At 48.4% G+C, this 25,917-nt stretch overlaps 2 protein-coding genes across 2 annotated transcripts in view; one reads left to right on the plus strand and one right to left on the minus strand.

Annotated features, from left to right (window-relative positions):
* The window catches only part of rec8b (REC8 meiotic recombination protein b), a gene marked incomplete at both ends in the record, with an annotated part of 15,236 nt that extends 9,868 nt beyond the window's left edge, over positions 1-5,368 (plus strand). Inside the window, 10 exons of the mRNA XM_079754621.1 lie at positions 1-50; positions 247-390; positions 1,049-1,124; positions 1,238-1,419; positions 1,814-1,862; positions 2,228-2,303; positions 3,039-3,158; positions 4,233-4,268; positions 4,536-4,642; positions 5,295-5,368. The exon at positions 1-50 is cut by the window's left edge and continues 167 nt beyond it. Of these exons, the coding sequence (XP_079610747.1) occupies positions 1-50; positions 247-390; positions 1,049-1,124; positions 1,238-1,419; positions 1,814-1,862; positions 2,228-2,303; positions 3,039-3,158; positions 4,233-4,268; positions 4,536-4,642; positions 5,295-5,368 (914 nt within the window). The remainder of the gene's footprint in view (positions 51-246; positions 391-1,048; positions 1,125-1,237; positions 1,420-1,813; positions 1,863-2,227; positions 2,304-3,038; positions 3,159-4,232; positions 4,269-4,535; positions 4,643-5,294) is intronic.
* A 6,143-nt stretch (positions 5,369-11,511) lies between these two features.
* On the minus strand, positions 11,512-24,589 carry ipo4 (importin 4). Its single transcript, XM_079754724.1, has 30 exons — positions 24,241-24,589; positions 23,918-24,004; positions 23,637-23,716; positions 23,500-23,541; positions 23,171-23,300; positions 22,388-22,570; positions 22,012-22,077; positions 21,769-21,870; positions 21,591-21,674; positions 21,052-21,207; positions 20,817-20,870; positions 20,517-20,626; positions 20,243-20,351; positions 19,758-19,887; positions 19,538-19,651; positions 19,031-19,144; positions 18,382-18,505; positions 17,715-17,826; positions 17,348-17,472; positions 17,177-17,254; positions 16,748-16,805; positions 16,393-16,498; positions 15,066-15,259; positions 14,538-14,588; positions 14,282-14,407; positions 13,677-13,903; positions 13,169-13,301; positions 12,559-12,663; positions 12,384-12,453; positions 11,512-12,129 (listed from the first exon to the last, which is right to left on the minus strand). The coding sequence occupies exons 1-30, from the start codon at positions 24,304-24,306 to the stop codon at positions 11,999-12,001; spliced, it is 3,267 nt and encodes a 1,088-aa protein (XP_079610850.1). The 5' UTR covers positions 24,307-24,589; the 3' UTR covers positions 11,512-11,998.
* Between the last annotated feature and the right edge of the window lie 1,328 nt (positions 24,590-25,917).

Below are 25,917 nucleotides of genomic sequence, written 5' to 3' on the forward strand. Positions count from 1 at the left end.
GGTCCGAGAAGGGGACGGAGCCAGTGGCGGGGAGCTCCACCGGTGGAGAGGTGCATGACGGGGGTTGTGGTTTCATGACCATGAACGACTATATGGCCGTGGTTTGAGCGCATCGTCTGTTAGGCCAGCAGCGTTGTTACCTGTAATACTAGCGTTACCACAGGTAACGGTACCGTACCGACTGTCAGTCGTCACGTTGTTGGTATCGACCTCACCACCACCTCCCCCCTCCCCCCCTCACCCCAGGCGGATGCTCCTCTCAGGGGGAGACGCGGCTGTGGTGTGGGAGGCCGCAGGCGTCAGCTTGTCTTTGCAGACTCAGAGGTCCAGATCTCTGAGCCGGCCATGAGAAGACAGCTGGAGAACCTGCTAGCTGAGACCCAAAGCCCGGTACAACTGTTAACACACACACACACACATATGCACGTACGCACACAAGCACGTAGACACACACACACACAAACACGCACTCACGCACGCACGCATGCACGCACACTCTCACATACACACACACAAGCACACACACAAACGCACTTACGCACGCATGCACGCACGCACTCACATACACACACAAGCACATACACACACCCACACACAAGCACATACACACACATACACAAGGGCATACACACATTCATATCGAAAAACACTAAACATGCTGCAAAGGTGCACTTGATCTCAACCAAGTAATTAGTTAGATACAATTTTTCATCTTTTGATTTGCAGCACACGCACACACACACATACTACACCAAAGAGCATTGCCGAGTTACCGACCCATTGATTTTGCTCAATGAGATCTGCAATCGAAGTGTCTGCTGCAAGTTAATTAAGATCCAACGCCGAGCTCACGGATGGTAAGCCCATTGGCAGCGGACCCATTTCTTTCTCCCATTCTCTCTCGACCATCTTTTACCGCCTTCCTTTCTGTTCTTTCTGTCTCTGTCTTTCTCTCTGTCTCCGCTGATTATTCCTCTGTGTAAAATCAATAGAGCAGAAGAGCACTCGTGTTGCGCCATCCATCCTAATTCTCTCCATTCCTCCCCAGGCCAAGGTGTTGCTGCCGGTCCACTTCTTAGCCAAATCTGCCCGTCCTGATCAGCTCTTCAGCACTCCCTCTAGTGGTCAGGGCCACCTACACATTATCATTATAGATGTGAAGTTGCAACTCCTGATAGTTTCCGTCTATCAACATGGAAAACGATATGGATCCTTTGACTGTGTCTCTCTGTTGCAGTTCTGTACCACCCTGATCTCCTGTCACTATGGAAACAAGGCTCCCATCTCGTCACCCTGCCTCATTCCGGACACAGCGGCAGGTTGGGGGGTGAAGAGGGGGATAAGGAGGAGGAAGAGGTTTTGGGTTCTGAGCAGGACCGGGAAACACTGAGGAGGAGGAGGGAGAGCAGCTTCAGAGAGGTACAGTGCTGTGGGTCTTTCCACACCCCGTCTGATCGACATGGTACAAAGCCTAAGAACTTAAGCCGAGGAAATGTGGGCGGAAGAGATGACCATCAGTAAATTGCCTTCAGCTGGAGCGGAGATCACTAGTCTGGCCTATAGAGGGGGCCAAACCCCTATAAACCAGTGGCTCTGTGGTACTCTTTAAATAACACTGCATGAATCCAATTTGTTGGATTATTCATGGGTACTTGACATGCAAAATTGTTTAGCAAAAGGTCAAATTGACCGAGTTGATTGATTTATCTGCTGTAATTCATCATCAGAGCCTTTTAATGTCAATGTGGTCATGCATGTATCTTGGAGCGTTCTCGCCTAACTCTGCTTGCTTCTGGCAATCTCTCTCTCTCAGATCCCAAGGCACTCGCTGGAGCCTGGGTTGCAGTTCACAGATGCCTCATGTAGGTCTCTACATAGTAAACTCAGCGTTATCTTGTGTTATGTGCCCTAATCTCTGATCCTCTAATTCTCTGATCTTGAACATAATAGTCTAGGCAATTCAGAAAATAAAACTTAAAACGCTGTGCTTTATCGATCTCCACTAACCAGTTTGCGATCATTCTACTCTACTCCAAGTGCCCTTGTGTTGTTTTAACCTCAGTGTTCGAATTCAAACTGAAACAGGGGGTTCACTTACACTTTAACACGTATAACCCATAATGCCTGGCATCCCGGGGCATTACCTCTTACGGCGCGTCATAAAAGACGTTTGATGCTGATGTTTATAGGCAGAAGACTTCATGTCATGTTCAATGTGCTTCAACAGCTGTGTCAGACGTCCCCCTGGATGTATCCAGAGGGGATAGATCTCACAGTGACATCGTCACCCCAGCCAGCAGATGGTGAGGCGCTCACACACACACACACACACACACACACACACAAACACACACACACACACACACACACACACACACACAGTGTTAGGAAGAGAGACATCCGACTAAGAGAGCGAGATAAGAGAGAGGATGTGTGTGGATGTGTTTGTAGATTGCTCATCATTATGCCAGATATGACTCGTTTCCACCGCATGGTACCGGCTGAATTCTACTTTATTCTACTACCCTTTCTTGGTTTTCCATCGGAAAAAAGTTGCGGCTGGTACCTGGTACCTGTTTTTGGTCTCATCTCCGTCGAGGTTCCAACCGAGCTGAAGGTGACGTGAAAACACTTTAGACTACTGAGCGGTCAAAGAGAATTGTCACTGGAGCCATCATTGCTCCATTGCGTCACCATTGTGCGACACAGGAAATCCTGCAGAAACCTGCCATTTTTTGAAATCGTCGGTTCAGCAATCCACATTGCCGTCCACAACCAGAGACTCAAGACCACCATTCCTACCAGGACCTCCTTTGTTCCTGTGTGTGTCACGTGGAGGTTGCAATCAGGGCAGTGTGGTGCGCCGTCGCAAGACCTCAATGTCACCTTCACGTAGACAGGGTACCTCCTGCAGGTGCCATCTGCGGTGGAAAATGCCAAAAGCGAGTAGAGTACGGTGGAGTCGAGGTGAGCCGGTCCTGTGTGTCCTGTGTTAGAAAAAGGCCAATAGGGGTCGTGTGTGTGGCCGGTCTCTCCAGGTCTCCCCAGGGTGAAGTGCAGGACTTGATGCAGCCAATAGCTGAGGAGCTCGTGGAGATGCCTGAGCTGCTGCACACACACGTGCAGAGCGGGGACCTCTCTGCTCCAGACCTGCTCAGGTGAGCACACACACACACACACACGCACACAAACACACACACACGCGCAGAGCGGGGACCTCTCTGCTCCAGACCTGCTCAGGTGAGCACACACACACACACACACGCACGCACGCACGCATGCACGCACAGACACACACACACAAACACACACACACGCGCAGAGCGGGGACCTCTCTGCTCCAGACCTGCTCAGGTGAGCACACACACACACACACACACGCACGCACGCACGCACACACGCACGCACAGACACACACACACAAACACACACACGCGCAGAGCGGGGACCTCTCTGCTCCAGACCTGCTCAGGTGAGCACACACACACACATGCACGCACGCACGCACACACGCACGCACAGACACACACACACAAACACACACACACGCGCAGAGCGGGGACCTCTGCTCCCAACCTGCTCAGGTGAGCACACACACACACACGCACGCACGCACACACGCACGCACAGACACACACACACAAACACACACACACGCGCAGAGCGGGGACCTCTCTGCTCCAGACCTGCTCAGGTGAGCACACACACACACACACACGCACGCACGCACACACGCACGCACAGACACACACACACAAACACACACACACGCACAGAGCGGGGACCTCTGCTCCCAACCTGCTTAGGTGAGCACACACACACGCACGCACGCACGCACACACGCACACACGCACGCACAGACACACACACACAAACACACACACACGCGCAGAGCGGGGACCTCTCTGCTCCAGACCTGCTCAGGTGAGCACACACACACACACATGCACACATGCACGCACGCACGCACGCACGCACAGACACACACACACAAACACACACACACGCACAGAGCGGGGACCTCTGCTCCCAACCTGCTCAGGTGAGCACACACACACGCACGCACGCACGCACACACGCACACACAGACACACACACACAAACACACACACACGCGCAGAGCGGGGACCTCTGCTCCCAACCTGCTCAGGTGAGCACACACACACGCACGCACGCACGCACGCACGCACAGACACACACACAAACACACACACACAAACACACACACACGCGCAGAGCGGGGACCTCTCTGCTCCAGACCTGCTCAGGTGAGCACACACACACACATGCACGCACGCACGCACGCACACACGCACGCACACACGCATGCACAGACAAACACACAAACACACACACACACACGTACGCACGCAAGCACAGACACACACACACAAACACACACGCACCTATGCACGCACAAACACACACACACACACACACACCGACAAACACACATACACACAAACCGACACACACACACACACACACACAGAGCCCAACAAAACTCCCTTCTCACACACCGTCCTCTCCTGCAGACTGGTGCCCTTCCTTCTCCAGAGGTTCGGTCAGGTGACCTTCGACACTCTGCTGCCCCCGGAGGCCAGCCGCAGCCACGCAGCTCACACTCTCTCCAAACTCCTAGGTGAAATAGCGCATCATGGTCTGTGAAAGATTAGTAGTCTATCGGCTCTGACTTTTAGGTCTAGTGGTGCAACATCAGTCTGAGAGAAGGAAACGAGAAGGAACGTTTAATTTTGAACAATATGACCTGAATTGAGCCATTGCTGTACAGCACCAATCTCAAAAGAGCGTTGGCACCAAGTGATGCCAAAGGAAATCCTGCACTTGTTATGCTGACAAGTCACTTCTTTAAACTTTACTTTGTTGTTGGAATTCTAAAGCTAGGATAGGAAAATTGAAGAAACCAGCCAAATTAAGCAAGATTTTGAGTAGTATCCAACCGGAAAAAACCAAAGCCTGGCAAAGTGCACGGGCAGAGTGCATGCAGGTAGAACGCTAGACAGTCAGGCAGATCATCCATTCATTTTATTTGGGCCGAATTTAATGATTGGACAGGATTACAGGCCTGTAACTGTCACAGATACCAGATTGTTTTATTTTTTCTATCAGAGCATTTGATTAATCGATTGATGTCGGGATGTAAAGAGAATTATAAAAAAAATGACACAGAATGCTTCTAAATTAAATTAAGAAATGGCCATTATGTGGACAATCCTTATTGGATAATGTTAATGTGTTTTTGTGTTGTGATGTGTGTTGTGTCCTATCTGCAGAGCTGGTGTCTTCCAGGGAGCTAATGGTACAACAGCCTGGGCCCTATAGCACCATCTTGATTGCCCAACCCTAACCGCACACACACACACACACACAAAATCCATAGACACTAAAACCGATATCTTTAGCGCCTAAATACTTTACCTTCTTACCATAAAGTACGACCCAAAAAATGAAAAAATATGAATTAATGCATCATAAACAAACACACTCTTTACAGTACTCTTTAGTGTTCTGAAGACAGTAGTTTTAATGTTTTAAATACAATAGCTGCCTGTGCTAGTGTTACACCACTTTTTTAACCCATTTTAACCTGTTATATATTTATTTATAACATTAAAGCATGATCCACAAAAATGTATTACTATATGTACAACTTTGTGTTTTATACTTTTTATTGAATTAATATGTTGCTGTTTAAAAAAATATATAATTAAACTTAATTGGTATAAGGATATTGCTTAATCTTCTATTTGCCATCAATTTTATCAGTCTCTAAGGGCTTTTGGTGTGAAAGGGGGGAAAATGATGAGACACTAGAATGAAATTGAACCTGTGTCAAAGGTATTACTTTATAGGCCCTATATAACCGTATATAACCGTATACAACCGTACACTATTCAAAGTCCTCAGGAAGCCTGTATCGACTATCCCTTACTGGCCACTATGCAGTAGCAGACTGTAGACACTGCAATGCTGGCAGAATACCCTGATCCCATGCATCAGTCATCCCATGCATCAGTGATCCCTTACAAATAAAGCGCGTGCCTTTTTAATGAGTCAGGTTAGGGGTATCTATCCGTCTCTGTGGATGATGCGTGTGTGTTTGTGTGTCTATCTGTGTGTGTGTGCACGTGAGTTGTTGTGGGTCAAGGGTCTTTTCGGGCTGTTACCTCACGTGTAGAGGCAGTCACAGCGGAGTCACGGCCTCATGTAACTCTGCGCTAAGTTTATTTTAACAGGGCGGCTTAGAATGACTTCACCCTGTTTACAAGCACACAGCCAAGCAGGCCTGCTGTCAGCACATTAATGACCCAGTGTGCCTCTGTTAAACCCAGGCTTCATGTAGATCTGACCGATGGGCTGCTTGGTTGATATTCTAGTGTCAGGAACAAACAAAGAACCAACAATGGATGTTAATCATTATCACATCGGAAGGTCCGTGGGTGAATGTAAAACCACCTTCCCTGTCAACATAGCAGCATGTGTTCATCTAGTGGTGTAGTCAGCAGCCACACCGCACCCAGCTTGTTTCCATACCAACGTGGAAACATCACTTCATCTATGTGGATGATCTAAAGGCTAATATCCACATGCTATGATGTAATGTGTCCTCAAATGAAATGTGACATGCCGTGTATAGAATGCGTGTTTAGCCGATAAAGAACACAGTAGTCACCCTCCTCCCCATCACATCTAACTAGTGCATGTGGTATAGGCCCACTATAGTGCCTGGCTTGCGTTTCTGACCACAGCAAATTTTTCAAATGCGGAAAAATGTAGCGTGCTGCTGCAAATGGCTAACGTATGTTAAGAATACCTTCACCTGAACTCTCCGACAACAACAGTGTAGAGAGGGGACAGATAAGGAGATAAATGAAGGGGAATACAACCGAAAGGTCGAGCAATGTGTTGCATTTGATTGCTTTGTCCAGACATTAATTACCAAGATTCATTATTTTGTCCCCTGGTGAGTTTGGTTTGTGTGTGTGTGTGTGTGTGTGTGTGTGTGTGTGTGTGTGTGTGTGTGTGTGTGTGTGTGTGTGTGTGTGCGTGTGTGTGTGCGTGTGTGTGTGTGTTAACCGTGACCTCTCACTTCTGCGGTCAAGCACAATTGGAGCCGTCAGCCATTACCTCATGGATATTACCTCTACACAGATTTATAATTGACTACAGTTCTTTCTCTCAATGGAAGCTCATTAACTGAAGCAGAGGATCTTTGCTAGCAGCTTCTGATATTAGGAATTGTTAGGATCCGACATCTGGGCAATTTGGCTCAAAAGAAGAGACTCACTAAAACCTAGCAAAATAGAGCCTGACAAACACAAAATCAAAATGCAACAGGTTACAAAAGGTGACATGGAGATACAGTGTATTCAACATAGAAAGATTGAAATGCTTCAACTAAACACCACATAGAACATCAAAAACTAAGCTTTTCTGAAGAGACAACAAGTTCTAAGTTGGAGCTGAGGAGAGAATACATCTAGTATTCTCTCTTCAGCTCCAACTTAGACCTGCCTAAACTCTTGCAGCCACTGCCATTTACAGCTCCTGTGCACAAGGATGTAACGCGAATGAGATGCCCGACACAAATTAATCTCACAAGACTAACGTCGACGTCCAACAACTGTCACAGTAATAGTATTGAGCGTACATGTAAACAAAAATATTTTCTTCTGTGTTGGCATGTTTTAAAAAGATGGCCGTTAAAAACATCATCAACTTTTCGGAAGCCTTTCCGACAGTGTAATAATCTTCACGCCCGGGCGACACATAACACACATTCCCACCGAGGCGGCCTATAAATGCCTCCAGCGGGGTCTATCCACACTCAGACTCCCACACTTTAAAGAGATCGACGCCTTTGTCTTCGGAGGAGCCCGGCAGAGCACGGCACAGCTCTGATTTACGACAGACAAAAAAAAACAATAAAGAGAGATTTATTGGAGCGAAAACTGTTTGGTGGAGAAAACAAAAACTAGAATAAGACATCAGAAAAGAGCGTAAGGTCAACTGCCTGGAAAAAAAAAAGCAGAGGAACTACAGGAGGCGAAGAACACACACAAATCGTTTTCCCTTCAAACTCCACTTCGACTTCAAACGTCGGAAAATGGCCGCAGGGGACGAGAACAACGGCCCCGTGGGAGCAGGGGAGAGGGCGGGCGGCGGGGACGCCCCCATGCCGAGCGGTGAGGGGTCCCGCTCAGAGCTGCTGTGGGACATCCCCATGTCGGTGTCGCTGCCCGTCGAGGTGCAGAGGGACCTGGACGCGGCCCACCAGCCCTTCCCCTTCTTGGACACTACGCTGGCTGACCTGGGCATCCAGGAGTGAGTATAGGCTCCAGGGAGGAAGTGTGTGAGTGTGAGTGTGTGTGTGTTTTACTTGACCCTGCAGTGTGCGTGTTTTACTTGACCCTGTGTGCCCGGACGTTGTGAACATGTACACATTGTGTGTGTGTGTGTGTGTGTGAGTGTGTGTGTGTGCGCGTGCGTGCGTGTGCGTGTGTGTGTGTGAGAGAGTGCAAGTTACTTGACCCCAGATCATGTTGTTCATCGGTTCACATTGTGTGTGTGTGTGTGTGTGTGTGCGTGTGTGCGGGTCCGCACGGGTGTGCGGGTGTTTGTACGCGTGTGTGTGTGTGCGTGCGCGTGTGTGCAGGTCGGAGGTGAAGGAGCGGGTGGTGTGGGTGGACACCAAGAAGACGCAGGTGAAGAACAAGGCGGGGAAACTGAAGGAGAAGGAGATCACTGTGCTGGAGGTGGGTGCTCATGGGGGAAGGCCAGAGCTCACATTGTTGGGATGACACTCTACGCACAAACATCTTGAAGAATAAGCACGTAGACACAGCAAGGGTCAAATTCAACTAAAAATAATACAATTATACACAAGGCACACTCAAGGAGCTTCACATAAAAACATTGCTTTGCAATAAAAGGAAGGAATAGAATAAAAAGTAAAGAAGGCAAAGTAAAAAAAAATGCATTGTAGAAAGTTACGATTAAGCAGAACGCTAAAGTCTTCAGTTTAGTTTTAAAAGTGGTAAGGATTGGGGCAAGTTCAGATGAATATCGTGGAGAGTGACACAAAGCCCTTCTTCGTTCTGTCCCTCCAGGTTCGGGTCAAGGCCCAGAAGCCGGGGGACAAGCAGCTGCAGGAGGTCCTGTACAGCACCGAGGCCCACACCGACCGTTCCTTCTGCCGCACCGGCGTGGACATCCTGCCCTGGAAGAACCGACAAACGGGGCTGGACTCTGGAGGTATTGGTTCATGCATGTTTCTCACAGGTCTGAGACCCTGGAGGGATTGGTTCATGCATGTTTCTCACAGGTCTGAGACCCTGGAGGGATTGGTTCACGCATGTTTCTCACAGGTCTGAGACCCTGGAGGGATTGGTTCATGCATGTTTCTCACAGGTCTGAGACCCTGGAGGTATTGGTTCATACATGTTTCTCACAGGGCTGAAACATGGAGGTTTCGTGGTCCTCTTGCTCTGGACACACTGTCCGCACCGAACTTTGTAAAGCCGGTCTGGTCGGATAAACACTGTGAGACCAAATCTGTAAGATAGCATTTTAGTTTTAAGTTATTTTTGTTATTTACTGCATTTATGATCAAAAAGCAGTTCTATGTGAGTGTTTTGAAGGGACTTCAATATTGAGGTCTTCATTGAGGTGTCTTTATCTCGTGTGTATCTGGTCAATCTCAATATCGATAATTTGACTATTTTGTCTTTCTTTAAATGTGGCCTTTTAGTCACTAGAAAACAGCATTGGAATGGCACATGGTTTTATTGATTGATCAAATTTGATAAAAACACATTGAGAGACAGAACATGTGATCTTAGCATTCAACACTATTCACACATAGGCCTGTAGTCCATGTTTTAATCAGTAGGACACGGACACAGTCCATTTTAAGGTATTGGCAGAACAATAAATGTTACTGATTGTGTTTTCATTACAAAGGGGCAGTCAATAATTAATTATGGACCCCGGGCCAGCAGTGTAGTGACCCCACAGGCTGGTCTGACTTATGAATGCTGCTGTTGTAAGTCACAGCTCTGTGCCAATACTGCCCAACGAGATGAGATCACAGCCTCACTCACACATAGTTCACTGCAGTTGATGTCGCCACTGGAAAGATGTGTTACATGTTGGGGCCAGGATGTGTGAATAACACAACTGGTTGAGTTATTCAGATGATCAACAGGGCTGGACTCAAAGTACGCAGACTATAGGAATAGTCCCACAATTATCAGATTATTTGTATGTTATTGATCGTATTGATAGAATTGGGAGGCATGAGGGAGGATGTGAATTCCTGGTTAATTGAACAAAATGGTTTTATTGTTTGTAGACGTTGCAAGATAGACCTTTTGCATGTATGCCATGCAATGACACAAAATATCACAACATTGTGTGAGATTTAAATATATCTTAGTTTACTGCAGATTGCCTCAGCTGAGACGGAGAATCGGCATTTGCAATGGACTCGTTAATAACGCTGGCTTTATAGTACCAGGAGGAACCATCTTCATGGATAATTTACCTCTCCCACAGGTGAGAACAGCCTGGCACCGGTTGAGATGACCCTGGCGTTGGACTTGAACAAACAGCCCAGCAGTGAGGCCTCACATTAACCACGGGACATCTGAACGCAACAAACGCAGACGACTGGAGTGGCTGAGAGAAGGTGCAGCAATCTGCTGATTAACTGAACGACCGAGAAAATTTATGTTATCTAATTTCAATAATCTATCAATCGTTTTAGTCATTTATCTAGGAGAAATAACAAACATTTGCTGCTTATCGTTTGGTTAATTATAAGATGAAGAGTTTAGGTTTACTGCTTTGTCAGATACATTAAGGATATTTGAGATTGGGATTTGATCACTTAAGACAAAACGCTTAATCACTTAATCGAAAAGGTTATCGTTAGATTCAACTACACCGAAAATAAGTAAGTTTAAGCCCCACTATCTAGTTTCGATTTGAGGAAATCAAAGCGTGTTTGACTGAACCCAATATCCTAATGAGATCCTTTAATTTGTTTTAAAAAATTGTTGAATAATATGTTGTATAGTCTAGCATCGTTTGGTTTTGGCAGTGTAGCTTGTCCATGCTAGTATATAATAGTCAACATTTGTTTGAAAGAAATGTCCCCGGCTGTTAAAATGTTAAATGTGTATAATTCAGCTTTTGAAACAGAGCTGTACAATGTAATGTTAATAAAGTGTGACTCATGAAACGTATCAAGCCTCGATGTGTCACGTAAACAAAATGAACAAATAAATAAATGAAAGCCGCTTTTTGTAACGTGTGTTTGTGGGCCTGCATTATTACAGTCACTGCACGGGGAGCATTATAAACAACTAAAGAGTCTGCAGCAAAGTCATCTTATGTGGAAAATGGCTGAGGAAAGCCAGCACAGACCTTTCGGTAAACACAATATATGGGAACAAAATAAATAGAAAAGAAGATGGACGAGGTGTCTGAGAAAAAGAGGCATTTATGTATCCAATTCATAACTTGTCAAAAGGCAGTTGGTAGTTTTTCGGAATAGCAAACAAAAAATAAGGAGGAGGGAGGGTGGGGAAGCAAATCCTGCTCAATGTGAAGAATGGCGCCGGAGAAAAAAGAAATGCAGAGTGGTATGTAGTTTCATAAAACTTGGCATGCACACAACAAATAAATTAAAAAAGTTAATACTAGGACAAAACAGTTGATGGATGAAACATGAGCCGACTCAAACTGGTGCTGAACAAGCAGAAAAAAAGGGGTTTCCGAAATGCATATATACTCAAGAGTGCTCTCCCATTCGTCTTCTCTGTTTGGTTTTGCAATGGAAGTAGAAAGTAGAGATTTTTTGTATGGTTTTATCATATTTATGTTGCTCTTTTTCTAAAACCGGTTTTCCCAGAGGAGCAGTTGGTCAGCTGGATGGTGGGGGTGGGGGAGGGGGAGAGAGGAGGGGGCGGGGCTACGACACGCTGATGGCTGCGCTCAGCACGGCCTGCTGCTCGGCAGGAAGTGAGGTCACTGCGGCCTGGAACTCGGCCGAGTGCTGCTGGGCAAAGTTGCGGATCAGCAAGCCCAAGTGGTTCTGGGTCTCTGTGGAGGGGGGGGGCGGATTAATAAGGATCAGGTCCCATTGATTCTCATGGTCCAAAAACATTTTTTGTATCAATAACTTAAAGAACAATAAAGTACTACAACTTTATGTGTTCAAAAACTTTGTGCGATAATATTGAGGTAAAGGTCAAACTGCAGTAGTTTCAAAACACAAGCGAGTCATCCTGAGGTGTTTGTGTTACTTTCCACAAGCTCAGTTTGAAACTCATGATCTTAAACACAACCGGCCTAACCTGTGTCCACATCTTTGGATCCGAGCACGTGGGTGGCAGCGGCCACTATCGTCTTCATCTGGCTCACGATCTGAACAGAAACCAAACACGGAGCAGGTTCAGACATTTGAAATGCAAGCCGTGGCTGAGAGAGCTGGAAGTAGGCCGGAGCGTAAGTGGGGCAGGGTGTTCTCACCAGGCCGGGGCTGTGGCTGTACAGCATGGCCAGGCAGCTGTACACGGTCTTGTTCTCCTCCAGGTCCTCTTCCAGGGGCAGGCGGGCCACCAGGGCGGGGATCACCTGGGACAGGAGGAGGAGGAACAGATGCTGACGAAAACTCAATACTGTTCACATTTTGAAAAAAATGAATGCAATTTGGTTTTCCTTGTGCAAAACAACTTCTTTGCGATGAAAAGTTTGTAGCAGTGCAAAGGATTGATCCTGGTTCAAATCTCGACTTGATCAACAGACAAACGTTGGATCCGATTTAAATGCTTAGCTTAACATGCCTGACACTATATGAGTAACCAATGGCTGTTTGGATTACCGGGTAGTACAAAATCTGATTGTAGCTAGTGAGAGTGCTTTGTTCAAGAAAGTGAAACCATGGAACAAAAAGAACAGCCCCAGAAATAAAGAAAGAAAATACAGAAATACGCAAAACCTTTTGATAGTGGTTGTGGCTCACTGTTATACGTTTGGTTTTATAATCTCAAACAAAAACGGAAATTCAATAAGGCCAACACGCTCTCACGATCTCTATTGGGCTCTGAGAAGGCCTAGCGGGAAGAATAGCGCAGCGCACCTGCTCCAGGGGGATGACCTCCACGTTGCTGGTGATCATCCGGCACAGGGCGGCACACAGGTTGTCAATGACCCGGCGGTCATCCTCCTTGGACAGCAGGTTGGAGAACACAGACAGCATCATGGGGAAGTCGCTGTCGGACACAACGCTAAGGAACACACAGCTGTTGGAATGGACACACACACACACACACACACAAAGTGCCTGTGTGCTTGACTAGTAACACCGTTAGTCACTTTTCCCCGGTATATTTACACCGTTGATATAATGTACCCCAGTGATGATCTTACACTGTAGTAACTTTTATGTAACCTACACACTTTCCTCTTTAAGAAACATGGTCATGCAGCAGTCTAGCATTCACCACATCCTGTCAATAGTTTCAGCCTCACTTTGATTAAAAAAACCTCTGCTAAATGACAGAAATATCCCCCTCACACTACAACTGGATCAGTGGTCGATCCGATCGCAAACAGCCGCGTCCGCAGCGCTACCAGGGGGAGGATACGATTCGATGACGGGGCCGGCGGCCTCCGCCAGGGCGCCCAGGCCGAACACGCTGTTGTTGCGGACCTCGGCATTGCTGTCCCTGACGCCGGCCACCAGCACGGGCAGCAGGCGGTTGGCCAGGCGGCCCGCCACCGCCCGGCCCCCGCTAACGGTGACCAGGGACTGCAGTACCTCCCCCAGCGTGCCCACCGAGAAGGAGCGGTCCGCCACCGTGCACGACGCCTTCTGCAGAAAGGGAAAGGGGGGGGGAGTACGGGGTTAAAGTCATACCGGGGGGAGCTTTTAAATAGGTGACCTATGATAGCACCAGGTGTGAGTGAAAAGCCGTTTTTGAAAATCTGCCTCTACAGACCTCACACATGGGGGCGTGTCCACCTCGATGTGTGACGCTTGCCACAGTCCACTGGGTAGGCTCGTAGACTGATCTATACAGCACGCACACCACTTGTGATGTCAGAAGAGGCCGATTTTCAAAATGGCTTGTAACGGCTAATCACACTGTAAATCATTAATATCCAATCAATAAAGGGATCAGGATAGTTTTCCTTTAGGTGAACTTCAATGTCCAGTCCACTCATGGCACGCAGAGCTGCGCTGACTTACTGCCTTGCTCATGATGAGGGGCAGCAGGTCGTTAAGGTAGGGCAGGAAGACGTCAGCGGGCACGGCCGAGGCCAGCACCGGGATGCCCTCGCCGGCAAACTCCTGCAGCATGGCGTCGTACTCCGCCTGGAGAGAATGGGCGTCACACGGACGAGACAGAGGTCCATTCGGTTTTTTAACTATATGCATAGATGACGAAAAATAATAGCAATCCAAAACCGAGTCATTCCTAAAAGGAATTCAAAAGAGACCCCACCTGTTGGTCCTCGTCTTCGGCTTCGTCCCCCCCACCATCCTGACACACGGTCTGGGTGTCAGAAGAAACAAAGTTTAGAAAGGCAGAAAGCATTTTGTGGACATGACTTTGTACCAAAGGTCAGACTAGTAAAATTAATTTCCTGGTAAAAGCTCCCCCCTAAATCCTCCGGCCCAACTTGTAAAGATCGGTCCACATCATTGACTCTAAATGACTAATATCTGCGCAGGGGTAAAGGGCAAATAGAGGTTTCCCCCATCGGACAGAGGCCCCGTTTGACTCGACAATGACAACCCCCTATGCATCATGGGATATAGGGCAGGAATAGGTGTGCATTGCTCGTACCGCTTCCACGGTGCATTATGGATTTTAAGCAGGGACAACGTTTGCCCATGGACACCCTCAGAAAACAGCGACGCCCTACAAGTACAAGTTCACTATAAAAAAAAGGTCACAAGTGCGCCCATTCGAAAATGGAGACAAAACTGCCTGAAACCCCCAGGGCAGACAGCATCTATTCCCCCCAACCTTCTTCTTCAGCACGTCCCGGATGGCGTGGCTGATGTCCTGCAGGCGCCCGGGCTGCTGCAGCGCCTCCCCCTGGCAGGACTTGACCACACCGTTCATGGCCTCCAGCACGCTCATCACCACGTGGCGCTCCCGTTCTGAGCGCACCGTCTCCACCAGGCAGGGCAGCACCACGTCCAGCAGCTTGTGCATCGCTAAGGAAGGGGGGGGGGGGAGGGGTCAGGAGTGTCGTTCGAGCCCAGAGAGACGCCGCGTTCACGTTTCGTGATTTCAGTGTCGCTTTAGCTCAGGTGGAGGTAGAGCGGGTTTGGCTTCTAACGCGAAGGTTGCTGGTTCGATCCCCGGCTCCTACTAGTCGGGTGTCGAGGCCTCCCCGAGCAGGACACCTCACCCTGACTGCGCCCGATGAGCTGGCCGTCGTCTTGCATATGTGACTCCGTCGTCACTGTGTGAATGGTTGCAAGCCGCTTTGGATAAAAGCATCTGCTAAATACCCTCAATTAAAAACATATTGTTTTTTATTCAATAAACTAAAAAAAGATTGGATGAACCTCACATTTCTCATCGCTAGGGCTTCACTACATCATTGTGTTCTCTTTAAAACTACCTTCTGCAAAACTATAACTTTCTTTGAAGGTCGTTTGGCTTGTTCTCAGTGTAACATTTAAGTCACTTTTGAGAAAGGGGTCTCCTAAATAACAATGCTTTTTCCACATGTTTTAAGTTGCAAGTTGGGAAGAGGTAAACCTCTCCCAAAAACAGTCAGCAGTTAAGTTTTAAGGCTTTCGTGGAAACAACTCCCCTTGAATGGCCAAAACGGAGTCCTGAGCCTAATCGCACCCGAACGCACCTCTGATGACCTTGGCCTGCAACGCTACACCCTGCCCCACCAAAACCACGACGGTGCAGTCTGCGCTGGCAGAATAGATATGCTGCGTCGCAGGGATTTACAGAGTGGGACGGGTGAATAGAGAGGGGATGGGGTGAGGGTGGGTGAATAGGGAGAGGACGGGTGGTGGGGGTGAATAGAGAGGGGATAGGGGGGAGGCTTGGTGACCAGGGAGGGGATGGGGTGAGGGTGGGTGAATAGGGAGGGTTTGGGGTGAGTGTGGGTGACTAGGGAGGGGATGGGGTGAGGGGGAGGGTAGTTGCATAGGCAGGGGGTGGGGTGAGGGGGAGGGTAGATGAATAGGGAGTGGATGGGGTGAGGGTTGGTGGATGGGGTGAGGGGAGGTGAATAGGGAGGGGATTGGGGTGGGTAAGGGTGGCTGAATGGGGAGACGGGGGGTGAATTGGGGAGGGATGGGGGGCGGTCGCGGTTCTCTACCCTGGTGGTTGGCCTCGCTGGGATTCTCCTTCCACACTTTGTGCTGAGCGCGGCAGAACTGGCCCATGGCTCCGAACGCCGCTCGCCTCACATCCTCATGGGGGAACTGGGGAAGGAGAGAGAGTGTGAGAGGTGTGTGTGTGTGTGTAGTGGTGGACAGGGTTTGGATAGCAAAAGATTAAAGCTAAGAGCTCTCATTAAATATGCAGAGGCAGGTGGAGGGGGGTGGGCACCCAAGGGAAGAGTATTTTGTGCCTTTTCATCAGAAAAGACAAGTACATCCCTCTCTCCCCTTCCTCCCTCTAGCCCAAATGCCGTCCAGCCCCCGGCAGGTGGCTGTGTATGGGGGACTGACCTCCTTCATGTCGTAGACCTGCTGGAAGCAGGTCTCCAGGTAGGGCTGGAAGGCCGCACTGCCAGGGACGGAAAATACAAATGTTACAGTGTTGACGCTGACCAGAGGGACAATGCTCCAACACCATTTGGAATATTATCAGACAGAATGGCACCAGTAACAAATGATTGTGCGCGATTCATTTTAATCATTAAAAAAAAAAAAAGACACTGCATTATGCTATTTTCGACAATACAATTTCGATGGTGGGACCATTTGTTCCGTTCGATTAGTGCGACCGCCACTCCCGGTTCAACCTCTGTCGTTTAACCCATTAACAGCCGACTTGACTTCTGCAAAAGGTCCCTCTTGCTGAGCCTCAAGGCCTTTCTGGGGCTCATCCATCATAGCGGGGGGCCACATAAAGCTGCCATCTGCGTGTGAGCTCACCCCGTGTTGAAGGCGATCTCCCCAAGCGCGTCGCAGGCGTCCTCCTTCTCGTCGATGAAGGCGTTCTCCACGCTGAACCTGGGGACGACACGGCCGTCGTTATAAGCTCGTTCAAAGAGGACGACTGAGCGCCAAGTGTGTCGCTGAGGGCCCGCCTCTCTCTCCGCCTACCCGGCGATGTCGTGCAGGTCGATCTGCTCCTCGTCCGTCAAGATGGCGTCTCCGTCTTTCTCGATTTCGTCGTCGTCGTCGTCTTCGTCCAGGAGGACGAAGGTCTTGTCCTCCTCCAGGTGCGTCTGGGAAACAAGGACTCTGTTTTAGTTTAACACTTAAAGCTTGGGTGGGAGGTTTATTCTAGAACCATGTTCTGTCCTATTTGTTGAAATTCTCTTCACAACCCGACAGCAATCAATAAATCTGATGGGTAAACGACTAAAAACACTAAAATGTATGACTAAAATGTATGACTGACTAAAATCGCTCCTGTAATTAGCAACCCGATCATTTCATGAGGTGCTTTAAGTAGATGAGGTGCTACCGTCACTCCTTCTGTCGACTTGAGCCCCATCAGCATGACTGTGGTGATGGAGTTGAGGTGAGGGGTCAGGCAGTCTGGGCTGACGGTGGACACGGCAGAGTACAGGCTGTACCTGCAATACAGAGACACAGAGTTAGAGAGACGGACAGAGACAGACAGAGAGAGAGACACACAGAGTTCGAGAGAGAGAGACGGACAGAGACAGAGAGAGAGAGACACAGAGTTAGAGAGACGGACAGGGACAGACCGAGCGAGAGAGCCACACAGAGTTAGAGAGAGAGAGACGGACAGAGACAGAGCGAGAGAACGGGAGAGTGGAACAGAGAGGGAAAGAGAGGGACGGAGAGAGGAATAGGGAGAGAGAAAATAAAGAGTTTATAGAGGGTTTAACGAGAGTACAGTGGCTGTAGTTAAAACTATGTGAATAACACAATACGCAGGAAGATAACCCAACCCTAGAAAGGCCCACGAACAAAAGCTCCGATGCCAATATCCAAAATAGTAACGTGGAAAAAAAAAAAGCTACCCCCACTTGCAAATAGTCTGCAGGTGAGACTGATCAGCTATACACGGTGTCACTCGTCGAGTGAGTCAAAAGCTAGGATTGAGGATGTGTTCTGGATGGCTGGGCAGCTGCCCCTGCATGAGTGACGGATGAGGAACGTACGTGCAGCGGCGCAGGTCCGGGTCGTCGATGGTGTTGCTGAGGTTGATGCCGAGCTGAACGCACTCGGCGGCTAGGGGACCGAACACGTCCTTGCCGATGGTGCGGGCCAGCACCGACAGGGTGTCTGCAGAACCCCACAAGCAGAGGGTCAGCCACCTTCACACGGCGGGGTCACCGTAGGACTCACGCGGGTCATGACGCTCATTACGCATTCGGCACTTTTAAGTTCCGGGGGACGTTTAGTAGACTTCATCGTCACTTGTTTAGTCTACTACCCGTACCTGGTACAATAAGGTGGTAGACTCATAGTTAGGGGTATGAGAGGCCCCGTGTTCATCACATGGTTCCATAAGGGTCTGTTTGAGAGCCTTCATACTTCTAGATGCCCCAAAAATATAAATGGTCCTTTTCCATCATAGGTTCTAGCTTGTGATTAACTGAGGCCCTATCCCGGGGAGACCAGTTATAGCAAGACGGGTAGGCTGAGGAATTAGACCAGTTATTCACTTCCACTCGTTTTTCCCTATCAATGACTCTTGTAAGACTACAACCGCTAAAGTCATTAAAAAGAACACATCACGACACAAGGAAGCTACGCCCGTTCCATGACAAGGGATGTGCTCCATGTGCTGTGCAGCGGGCCACGTACCGAGGGCCTGGGTCTGCAGGGCCCGCATCTCCTCCGTGGTGGCTGTGAGGAAGCCCTTCAGGCTCTCGATGACCGGGGGGAAGTAGGGAACCAGGAGCTCCTTGGCCGCGTTGGCTGGAACACGGGACAGAAAGCGACCACATAAAAGGTCACACATGGATACCGCCCAGAGTACATAAAGAATGGACCAGGACCAAAACATGACCTAAAATGACCCAAGTATTACCTCATTTCAAAAGATTGATTCAAATAAATAATAGCTTCCTTTAAAACGTTGAGGGGGTCGGCTTGATGGCTTAACCTGCCGGTGCGCTAACCACATAGGCAAGACACCTTGTAGAGGCCCGTGGTTCGATTCACATCTTTGATGCTATGCTCCATGCAATCCCCCCTCTCAAGTCAATCCCTGTCTCTACTTACTGCCCTGTAGATAAGGGCCACCAGAAAACCCATAGAAAAATGAAAAAGAACCACAAATCCTACAAGTAGCATCCTCTAGGAACTGACCTATGGCGCCGATGGCGGACACGGCCAGCTCTTTGATCTTGAGCTCCTCTGCGTTGTGCAGGGCCGAGAGCATGGTCTCCATCAGAGTGGGCAGATAGGGGGCGATCTCCTCGCCTGTCAGGACGGACAGAACGATGTCAACCGGAACACAAGGGACCTATTCAAAAAGACCGAGAACATCTGCCGGGGGGGGGCCTCGCGCTCTACACGGGCGTCTCACCCAGGTTCTCCATGAAGTTCTCCAGGGCGTAGAAGGCCTTGGTGACGTGGCCCACCTTGGCCTGGTTCAGGCAGGACATGTACCCCAGCAGAAGGGGCATCAACTCGCTGCAGTACTTGCTGACCTCGGGCTGGGCGAGAAAATGACGATGCAACGTTACTTCCTTAGACACAGAATGCATTGCCGACGCACGGTACGGTCGTGCCAGATAAAGAATCCAACTAACGCCAACACATGCTCCTGCAATAAGGGCTATATTTAGGTATCGTGTGATTTTATCAATCTGACACTCATTTATTAACTTGTCTCAGATTATCTACAATTTATTTTAAATAGCTTTCTCTGAATTTCCACCACATTGTAAACTAAATAAACTTGACTATGGCGATGTGACAGTTACGTATTCCGTGTTTAAACTAATATCTAGTTCAATAGACACTCCTTCCCGCTCCCCCCTGGTAGTACTTAATACGGCCATGGCTGACCTGCAAGTGTTCAGAGAACTGTCCCAGGGCAAAGAGGCCGGCACTACGCACGACCTGGTTACTATCGGAAAGACTCTGGCACACTGTCTGGAGCATGGAGGACAGCAGCCTAGCAACAGACACACACAAACAGACACGAGAAATCGGCATCAATGTTGATGCACTTTGGTCAATGGTATGAGGAAAGGGGCTCCATTTGAGTTCAGGTGTCATAGATGATCATACGTCCCAGGTTGTATGAGGCTAGAGGTTCTACAGAGTTATAAGGACTCACTTGGTGCGTATGTGGTCCGCACAACCCTCAGCCAGCACCGCCAAGCACATGAGGCCCCCCTTCCTCTCATAGGGGTTTCCACTGGAGAGACAGGCCTGGGCCAGTGGCATCTGTCACACACACACACACACACACAAGTTCAATCAAGGGGGGGGATTAGCTACTAGACCAGTCGACCCGCAGCTGAGGTAAACTATAGGAAGCAATGCACTCAATATACAATGAAGGCATTTAGAGAATTAGCAAGAGTCACATGTGACGGTGACTCAGCTCAACAGCTGAGGGGCGCTGACGACTTACCAGCTGCTGGAACAGCTTCTCAGGGGGCATGTGGAGGGCCATGGTGTCGATGACCTGGAAACACACACACACACACACACACACACACACACACACACACACACACACACACACACACACACACACACACACACACACACACACACACACACACACACACACACACACCTCGTTAACCTCCTTGACTCACTGACTGAAGCAGGGATAGTGGGCGAGAGCAGAGGGGGGTCCTCACCTGGGCGGCATAGTGCTTGGGGCTCTCGCTGTCGGAGCCATCCCCGCTGTCGTTCTCGTCATCTTCGGGGTCCTCCTCGCCAGGTGGGGGCGCCGCGCTGAGCACGGGGAAGATGCCCTGCAGGATGGGGCTCAGGAGCTTGTGCTTCAGCACCGTCTGCAGGAGGGAGGGAGGGAGGGAGGAGGGAGGGAGGGAGGGAGGGGTTCACTCTCAGGCTTCAGGCTGCTCCGGACTACCATAGATGGAGACATGGTCTTTGTCAAACAAATATTTGTCGACAGTTTTTGCCTGAATCATTTTCGAAAAATGGTATTACAAATGCACTATGGAAAATAATTCAATGATGATCAAAACTAAAGGTAAGCAATATGGCTGCTTAAAGAGAAAAGGCTATCGGAAGAAACAAATGTGTGGGGTGTAATAAAAAATAAGTCCTCCTCAGCGAGAACACTGCGAAGCGCTTTCACACCACCAACACACACACGCCGACCCGACCGCCCCCCCCCCCCCCCCCCCCCCCCCCCCGGCCATGTGCTCACCTTGCTCTTCAGGCGGATGAGGAATGCGATGCAGGAGAGGGCCTTGACGCGCAGGGAGTCGCTCAGGGTGGTGTCTGTGCTCACCTGGTATGGAGAGGACCACATGCGTTATCAGGGCGAGATGGAAGACCAAAACACCACGCCCGAACCCCTGGTGAGTGGAGTGAACGCTGCTGACCTCCAAGCAGAAGTGGACGATTTCCACGATATGCGGGACGATGATGGACACCTCACTCTCCATCAGCTCGTCAAAGATTTCCATGGCCTCGCTGGCTTGGTCCTGCGCACACACACACAGGTATTACTTCAACCCTGGCAGAATGTGGTTATATTTATCACACACACACACATTACTTCAATCCTGGCAGCATGTGGTTATATTTATCTCACTCACACACACACACACACACGTTCTGCCTACCTGATCGGCCTTGATAAGGTATTTCAGTGCGATGATCATTTTTGGGATAAGGGAGCGCATCAGGTTCTGCAAGGCAACGGACAATCACTCAAATCAACACAGAGTAGCCATTTTAGATTTGTCTTTTTCCTTGATAGGAGGGTTATCTGACTCAGGCACAGAAACAGATAAGCACTAGAACATATAGCAATACTAAAGAATATCTAACAACAACTAAGCTTGGTTAAACATAAAGGGAGTTTTATTTAAACTTTATTTGACCAGGGAAGGAACTACAAAAAATGAATAGCCATGTACAACAGGGGCCAGGCAGGCAGCAGCAGAAGCCCCTGGAGTGGAGAGGAGCCGTGAAGCTCAGCCGTTAAGAGCGTCTCACCATCTCCTCAGAGCCCACGTAGGCGGTGATGGCGGTGAGGGTGAGGATGCAGTAGTACAGGCACGCTGGGTGCTCCAGGTCCTGCTGCAGCACGTCACCAAACAGCTGCAGCAGCTGGTGGTAGTGTGGCTTGAAGGGCTCCGGGTTGGACTCCACCACTTTGCTCAGCAGCAGCAGGCCAACCTGGGAAGAGGGGGAGGGGGGTTGGCGATGGAACCGCTGGACTCAAATTAAAAGCGTTCAATCAATGATTCTCATCTCTTCGATAGTGATGGTACCTTTTTCAAAAAAATCTAAAACCACATTAATGATTGTCATGTCCTTTGATAGTTATCTTTTTCTGTAGTTTTATTACGGTATTGACTTTTGTTTTCATTAAAAACGTTTCAACAAAAAACAAAAACAAATCACAAAAATCATGGATTCATATCTCCTTTGATAATCATCATCACTCATTCTCCACAACGAAAACATTCCCATCTTTATTTGGAAGGAAATCATATAGGGCCTGTACATCACAATGCATCATGGGATAGGTTTCAAAGGACTTGATGTAATGTACAAAACGTAATCCACGTAAATATACTGTCCTGTAGGCTAATGAAACAGACTGTGGCAGTTTTAAACATAACAATGTCTCCCCCTAAAAAATATAATTACACAATGAATTACTAAACAATGACCCCCGAAAAACATTAATACTAACATAATCCTTTACAGTTCAATGCTCCTATGCTTCCAGAACGGGGGAAGTCATTGCAATGGGAGGCTCAGGTTCCCTACCTGTCTGTCCTGGGGGTTGTTGCTCTTGGTGGACTGGTTGAGAAGCTCCAGGAGGGCGGGCCAGCGGTCGGGGGTCTCGTGCTTCACCATTACCGCGCTCAGTTGGGAGAGCGAGTGACGCACAGTGTGGCTGCAAAAGAACGCAGGGGAGAGCTCACCAAACAGGCCTCCATTCCTCGTTCACATGCAGGGAGATGTGTCTGGCATGTGTAGTCATGCAATGGTGTATGTATGTCTGTCTGCTGCTCTGCATGAAAATATCAGAAATAAGCAGTCTTGGTTATGTTATTAGGATTTCTGTCAGAATATGGGTTTTGTATGCGTCTCACTCTGATTCCTGGGTGAAGGCTTGCAGCACCACCACCTTAAGGCTGTGAAATTCAATGGAAAATGTTAATGACATCGAAGAGGGTCTTTATGGTAAATACTGGGGTGTGTCAGTACACAGAACGACTCATGTGTCTACCTTTCTCTGTGATCAGGGCTTATCTTCTTCCAGTGCTTCTTCACCCTCATCCTCAGCATCACTGCAGCTGACTGGCGAATCTATTCAAGGTTTTAAGTTTAAAATGGAGCCAATATCTATGGCATCCCAGAGACTATGGGATATAAAATCGGGGGCCAATTTAAATACATTTGACACACACCTCCCTCCCACCCATTAGGTTACATTCATTTGTCATGACATTATATGGACTGCATTAAAGATAGTGCTTTATCGTCGTCTCTTTCTTGTACACACAATACCTGATGGTTCTGGGAAGTGGTCATGACAGCACACAGGGCTGGGATAATTGCAGGGTCTTTGAAAGCAAGCTTCAACTGGGCTGTGGCCTGTTGACGGGACAAAACGGATCAACACGTTGACAATAACGATGAGGAAGAGCAGCAGATGTCAAAAAGATCACGTATTCTCATCGAACATATGTTTGACTATCTGTCCTGTTTTCACATGGCACCATGACAAAATCTGCCCAGTTTTCACATGGCACGATGACAACTGGTTGCCAGTGCCACTGTCACCGTGAAACGTTCACCCCCACTAACTACACAGAGCGTAGTATCTTTACCTGCTGAATAACTGCATTGTCAGGCTGTGTCAGCTGCAACAGAATTTGCTCCAGTTCCTCTGACATCTCGGCACCTAAGTTATGATCTTCCCTTCGTTGAATGTCGGAGTGGGGTTTCAAAAGTTGGGAGGAAGGGAGGGTTCTCCTTTCCTTCACTTAGATATTAGCGACGTGTCGGAAAAATATTGTAAAACCGGACAAGCTAAATTAAGTGAACACGTTGTCACTCGCTAACCGGCAGCCTCACTGCGTAACGACAAATGTGCCGATGGATATGATCGATATTTCGTAAGCCGGTAGGGAGAAAGACCGAATCGGTAGTGGTTGAGATTCAAGTCGTGACATTCAATCTGGATCATTTCATCCAGTCGCCTCCACGCGGGGCAGAACCAGCGATGGGGCAGCAGCAGTACCATGTGAGTTCACTTGTTAAAGGGACCGCGCATTATTTCAGCGGTTGGTGGAACTGCACAGCGCCTGCAGTTGGAATGGAGGGCACCGTGCACGTTACAGACCATAACAGTCTCCGCAGCCATACATCTCAAATTAATTATTTCACGTGTCCGCACGCGCGCGCGCGCACACACACACACACACACACACACACACACACACACACACACACACACACACACACACACACACACATACACATACACATAGCAAAACGACATCCACGTTTCATTTTGCAGTGTATACAAGTCTATTATTTATTATATTTCTATGTTCTGATGTTTCTTACTATTCATTTGTACGTTTTCTCATTATGTATGTACTGCTATCAATTCCCTGAACATTGTACTTGGTTAGCATAAGTATATGCCAAATAAAGTACTTTTACTTCATTGGCTGATGAAGTTGGTGCTCAATTCAACCTTCAAAGACATTTTTATTGAGAGCATTTTAGATGTCTCTGTGAAAATGTATTCAAATTGAAAAACAGATCATCTAGTCCATCAAACCTTGATCCCTTGAAGGCACCTCTAAAAGCCACTCAGGGTGGAATGTAACCTTTCTTTGTGTAAACCACTCCTCAGATGATCAGCTAACCCTCCACCAAATGGCCTCAACCTCCAATAAGCTCTCATCTGCATCTGAGACGACATCTCCATGATAATGCACCGCACAAACGTTGTGTCCCCCCACCCAAAACCAAAGCCTCTGACCTTTTTCTTCTTATCTCACCCACCTAGCCCTGTGCTCCTTATCTCTTCAATTCAATCCATTTCAAATCAATTCAATTGTATTTGTATAGCACTTCATCACAGGCACAGTATTGTAGGGCTTCACGGGCAATATATTTATGATACCCCCTGACCCCAGCCTCCCAGAGGGCAAGAAAAAATTCCCTTAATTAGCTAGGAAGAAATTTTGAGAAGGAACGCAAAAGGAACTCCTTACAGGGATGATCGGGAGTGCAATGGGTGCATTAATTGACATGCATACATAAAGGCAAAAAAAACGTGGCCGGTTAACCATAAGAAGAGTCCAGTTATTCAGCTGTAGTCACTGCAATCTTGCTTGTTTACTCAGAACCACAGCACGTCCATCAGTAGAACATTGGTAATGCAAATGCCGCAATTAGGGAACACCATTCTCACATAGCTCTCCCTAACTGAATCATTACCACGTCAAAGTACAGCACAGCATGCAGAGCACAACAACAACTGCTAGGAT

Source organism: Pollachius pollachius (genome assembly GCF_949987615.1).
Source record: "Pollachius pollachius genome assembly, chromosome: 17".
Classification (NCBI taxonomy): Eukaryota; Metazoa; Chordata; class Actinopteri; order Gadiformes; family Gadidae; genus Pollachius; species Pollachius pollachius.

Excerpts from the sequence above, each read along its gene's own strand:
- ipo4 (XM_079754724.1), bottom strand. The coding sequence starts at position 24,306 with ATGTCAGAGGAACTGGAGCAAATTCTGTTGCAGCTGACACAGCCTGAC. Across the intron at positions 21,675-21,768 it reads TCGTCCACTTCTGCTTGGAG|GTGAGCACAGACACCACCCT; the intron begins GTCAGCAGCGTT and ends TCTCCATACCAG. Across the intron at positions 20,352-20,516 it reads GCGGACCACATACGCACCAA|GCTGCTGTCCTCCATGCTCC; the intron begins GTGAGTCCTTAT and ends GTCTGTTGCTAG.